The 5399-nt window shown below is 32.2% G+C and overlaps 1 protein-coding gene across 1 annotated transcript; it reads left to right on the plus strand.

Annotated features, from left to right (window-relative positions):
• The first annotated feature begins 2913 nt into the window (after positions 1 to 2913).
• Positions 2914 to 4944, plus strand: LOC113727382 (xyloglucan endotransglucosylase protein 7). The gene is given in 4 exon segments (XM_027251516.2): positions 2914 to 3226; positions 3638 to 3779; positions 3782 to 3830; positions 4301 to 4944. Coding segments are annotated over 4 exon segments (849 nt in total). The 5' UTR covers positions 2914 to 2962; the 3' UTR covers positions 4695 to 4944.
• The last annotated feature ends 455 nt before the right edge of the window (positions 4945 to 5399 follow it).

Below are 5399 nucleotides of genomic sequence, written 5' to 3' on the forward strand. Positions count from 1 at the left end.
ATACCTCTAAAAAACCTAAGAACTTGGTTGTTATTGGTAAATATGATTGTGGGAATTTTTTTTTTTGGGATATGGTGATGTCATCTCACCTTCATTGTAGGGGTAAAATTACAAGTTGAAAATGTGGCCAAAAAAAATTTAACAACAATTTCCTTCTCTAACTTGATAAATGTAGCAAAAATATATAGTAAGCATAGAGTTATAAATTTAGTAAGTATAGAGATATAATTATATGCCGTAAGCAGGAATCCAATTATATAAGCTTTTATATATCTTTAAATATGTGAGCTTGTGTAAGATCTAATTAATTGAACGGTTGAAATACATCCACAAATAAATCAAGTTCACAATAACTACACGGTTGGAAAAAGTACACACTGAAAACAGTAATAAATCAAATCCACAATTCAAATATTGTTACTAGATTAGTTCAAGAAAATGCAAATTTATATAGAAGACTTTCTAGAAACAATTTAAACAAGTGCAGCACTCATTGAACCAACCATTACAGTGGGAAAATCTTGGAGAAAGTTTCAAGCCAATTAATGTCATTGATGGTTGTCTCCCACTGGAGTTATTAGACCAGTTGAATTTCATACTGAAAATTCAAAACAGAGAGTTGAAAAATGTTTAATTTCAAGATGAATGATAGCTTTTAACATAAGATATTTATAAGGTGTCAAATTTAGTTCAATATCCAACAATGATTTCTAGTTGGCACTACGCTTGATTTAATGAAGTTAGACTTCTGAGAGCAACCCAACTGAATTCACATCTAAAAAATCCTAGTTCAGCATTGATTTCTTGCATTATAAAGTTAGTTTTTAGGTTTTTTTTTTTTTTTTATTGGGCAATATAATTTTGGCGTTGGATAACAATCGGACCACGGATTTGGAAATGGGTTAGTTCCACTTTATACCCTTCATTTATATCCGAATTCTCACTTTGAACCATACACCTCAAAACAAGATACTTTAGTCCCTAAAATATTAAATCTGTCATATTTAAGTAAAATCATTGACAGGAATTAAAGTGAAAATTTTATAAATAAATTTTATAATTAAATATATTTAATTTTATATTTTAGGAATTACAGTGAAATAGATTTTATATTTTAGATGCTAAAGTGTGACAGTTTTTATAGTTTAGGGCGTAGATTCTCATTTCAAAGTTTATGAACCAAAGTGAGAATTCAGATATAGTTAAAAGGTGGAAGGTTAGCCACTTTGAAAATTGGTGGGAAAAATTTGTGCATGGAATTGCTTATAGAAATTACCTTTACACTTACGGATTTTTTTTGGAGGAACTCTACCTTATTTTCTTAAGGACCAATTTTAAAATTTTTTTACATTTTTGTAAAGGAAAAATATAAATTTTGGGATCTTTAAATTTTGAGATCTTGAGGGCTAAGTGGCTCCGCCACTGCCCTCAATGCATGACCTATACGACCTCCCTAAAAAGACCAATTCTCATGACCAAGTAAAACTATTAAGAAATGCTGTTCCTGGACTCTTGACCAAATTTTAGTCTCCATATACTCACATCTAATTGGAGAATATATAATGCATCCTGGCAGGTAAATTCTTTTGCAATTCTACGAATTTCTGCCGTATATCATTCAAAAAATTTATTTAGTCCAAAATAAAATGTCTGTAAACATACTTAAATTTCCAAAGTTTATGTTGCTCTTGAGTCTTGTACATATTAGTGCAAAAGAATTCTAGGCAAAGTGCAAAAACAAGTTTACCATTGATTATAGCACTTTTTATCATGTAAAACATGTGACATAAAAAAAATGGTTAAAAAACGTGTTTAAATGATAATAAATATAAAATTTTAGACATAATGGTTTCCAAAAAAGAGCTACACGCATGCGATTATTTGTACCATGGCTAGACTAATTTTCGCAAAGAATTCTTAGCCAAAATCTGGATAGTGCAAATCCTCATACGCAACTACTTTTGATGTTTGTACTTGTAATTTCTTAAATAACTCATGAACGCTTGGCATAGTTCATCTCCATAGGCTTCAAAACAAATTTAGGGACTCTAAAATATGGTGTTGTATTTACATCTTGAAACCAAATTAATGAGACCAAATATTTCACCTAGTTTTGGCAGAAACCAAGTACGATTCTTCTCACCTAATTGCTTTTCATCTGTATGTGGATAAACAATTCAAGCCATGAAATTTTAAGCCACCCTATTTTAAAGGATTGTAAACATCAACCAGCTGTACATGCAAGGGATATCCAGCCATCACTTCCTCCTAACTCCCATCAATGTTAGAAAATTGGCACGGTTCCATATAAAGTTGAATTTCTATCGCGTCATTGCATTAGCTGTCTGGCCGCTACTAGAATACCTAAGCCAAGTCAACACAAATACCGTACAAAACACATGCAGTTTATTTCACTTCAGCCCTCCACACACGCAAAAGTTTCAATTACGATGTCACTAATTTACTTTCTTTAATTGAGCGCTCTAAATACCGATATTGTTCCATTCGAGGCTAAAATAGGTTGAAGTTGCATTTAACTGGTAGAATTTTTTGGCTGTTGGTCCTCTTATTAGGGTAAAAATGGCAGCCTCTTATAGATTATGAGGATAGCAATTGGATAATTGTGGATGTTTGAGGAAACAATTAAATGGATTCACACTTTGAAGAATAAAAATGGTGCAATCTTAATTTTCTAAAGACTGCTATTAGAACTTTGATGTTTGTAGACATGATTGGTAAAATTACATACTATTAGGGCCAAAATGCAATTTACCAAACCACTTACTCACGAAATGCTTGATTTCCCACCAACGCTCAACACCAATTGTTATTCGTACCATTGAAACTTCGCTTCCACTAGCTATATATAGTCTATGACCATTCATCACTTTAGCTCAGTTTTAATCACAAAACAAAACTTTTGACTTTATTATTGTATCGTGTGACCTCAAAGTTATCATCCATGGCTTATGCTCTTTCTGTTAAAGCTTCCCTAGTCCTCAGTTTCTTTGTAGTAGCTTTTGCTGGAAATTTTTACCAAGATTTTGATATCACGTTTGGTGATGGACGTGCACAAATACTTCAAAATGGGAAACTTCTCACTTTATCACTTGATAAAACTTCTGGCTCAGGATTTAGGTCTAAGAACCAATATCTATTCGGAAAGATTGACATCCAGATGAAGCTTGTGCCCGGAAATTCAGCTGGCACTGTCACTACATACTATGTAAGTTAATCTTTTTAATTCATATCGATACACATATACATAGATATTCTTGTTTTATATGATAAGTTATTAGTAAAAGGAACCTATTCATATAGAAAATTTTTAGCAAAGTTACTCAATCATTTGAAATTTCAATTACTAGCTTCTACTAATATTCTTAAAGTATGAGATTAATAGCCTTTGTGTGCTAATATTAATCTACTCTAATACTCCAACAAAAAAAAAAAAAAAAAAAAAAAACAAGTACATGTCACGTGCCATGCATGGTCAAAGTTAATGTCAGACTAGTTTACTTGTGAAGTCAGGATAGGGATGGTCATCATATATTATCCCAGCCTATTTAAATGCTGTGTGCTCTTCTTTGCTCATATTTTACCATCAGCTAAAGAAAATTTTGTGTCAATAATACAGTTATCTTCAATAGGGAGCAATCATGATGAGATTGACTTTGAGTTTCTTGGGAATTTAAGCGGAGAGCCCTATATTCTCCACACCAATGTATACACACAAGGAAAGGGAGGCAGAGAACAGCAATTTTATCTTTGGTTCGACCCACCAAGGGCTTCCACAGCTATACCATCCTATGGAACCCTCAAAGCATTATGTAAAGGCTCCTGTCTCATTCTCTCACATCCATTTTCAGAAGAGTTTTTGAAAAAAATATAAAAATGGATATGAAGCTTCATCAAAAAGATTTCTTGAATTATTCTCCAAATACATTTTTCAATTAGTTTTATTTTTTTAAATACCTTTTTATTCCAAAAGTTCTATGTTATTCCTGTTCCAAATATGATTCTAGAAAACGTAATCCAGATAGAAACAGTTTCAGAGAAAAGGTACGTGTGACAAAAACCTTTTTTTTTTTTTTTTTGGAAAATTTTCCTAGCATTTATGGAAAACCGCAAACTACTTGGAATGATTAGTACCATCAAACCAAAAATGTTTCAGAATGTCATGCATGGTTAAATTGAAGATACAACCAAAAGGTTACCGTTACTGTTTCGAATTCTTTAAAGAGTTTTTCTAATGAATGTCCATTGAACAATTGTTTATTGTATGTTTTCTTGTTTTTAGCTTTTCTGTCGATGGGACTCCAATAAGGCAATTCAAGAACTTGGAATCTAATGGCATCCCATACCCAAAAGACCAGCCAATGTGGATGTATTCTAGCTTGTGGGATGCAGAAGATTGGGCTACAAGAGGGGGTTTGGTGAAGACTGATTGGAGCCAAGCCCCATTCATAGCTTCCTATCAAAATTATAATGCTCAAGCTTGCATATGGTCTTCAGGCTCCTCTACTTCTTCTTGCAGCAAAAGTAATTCATCTGCAAATTCCTGGCTAACTGAATCCTTGGACAGTTCTGGTTTGGAACGAATTAATTGGGTGCAAAAGAACTACATGATTTACAACTATTGCACAGACAAAAGCCGCTTTCCTCAAGGATTTCCTCACGAGTGCTCACTCTAGTCTGATTTTTGTTCTTTTTTGTTTTTTTTTATTTGTAAACTTTGTTCTTGGAATTCCATATTGTGTAAAATAGTTAATAAACGTCCCTGAAATGTTGTCATCTTGGAAAAAAACGAAAAAGAGAAAAAAAATTTATGTGGTTGCAAAAAATAGCTTGAAAAAGAAAAAGGCAAACAAGTTCAGTCATTTGGATTGCATTACATTATAATTTTCTATCTTGAAATATCATGGTCAGAATGCGATCAAATAATGTATTTTCTTTCATTGTTTACTTCCGTATGGATTATCAAGAAACAATTAACTTTTTTTTTTTATAAAGAAACAATTAACTTAGTTATGGTGTTATTACTACAAAAACTCTGGAAATGAATATAATAAAGTCACCTCAGATTTGGAAAAAATTCTTTGTTTCTTTTCTTTTTCTTTTTTAATTTGTGGAAAAGGGGACGTAGAATCTTAATTTATCATGTCCTTCTCAAAAGATTCAAATCTTTCCCATTTTGTTTTAGCTACTCAATTGACATGTATGCATGATAGCAACATTTCAAAGCTCTCCAACAACTGGAAGAGTTTTGTTCTAGGAAACAACGTTCAATCAAAATATACGGTTCAGGTGTTTTTGTTAGTTGTAAAAATAGTTTATGGGGAAAAAAAAGTTGTTCTGCTACAAGCTAACAAAAGGATTCCGTGTTCTGCACGGATAGA

The sequence above is a fragment of the Coffea arabica genome, chromosome 2c, assembly GCF_036785885.1.
Source record: "Coffea arabica cultivar ET-39 chromosome 2c, Coffea Arabica ET-39 HiFi, whole genome shotgun sequence".
NCBI classification, from domain to species: domain Eukaryota; kingdom Viridiplantae; phylum Streptophyta; class Magnoliopsida; order Gentianales; family Rubiaceae; genus Coffea; species Coffea arabica.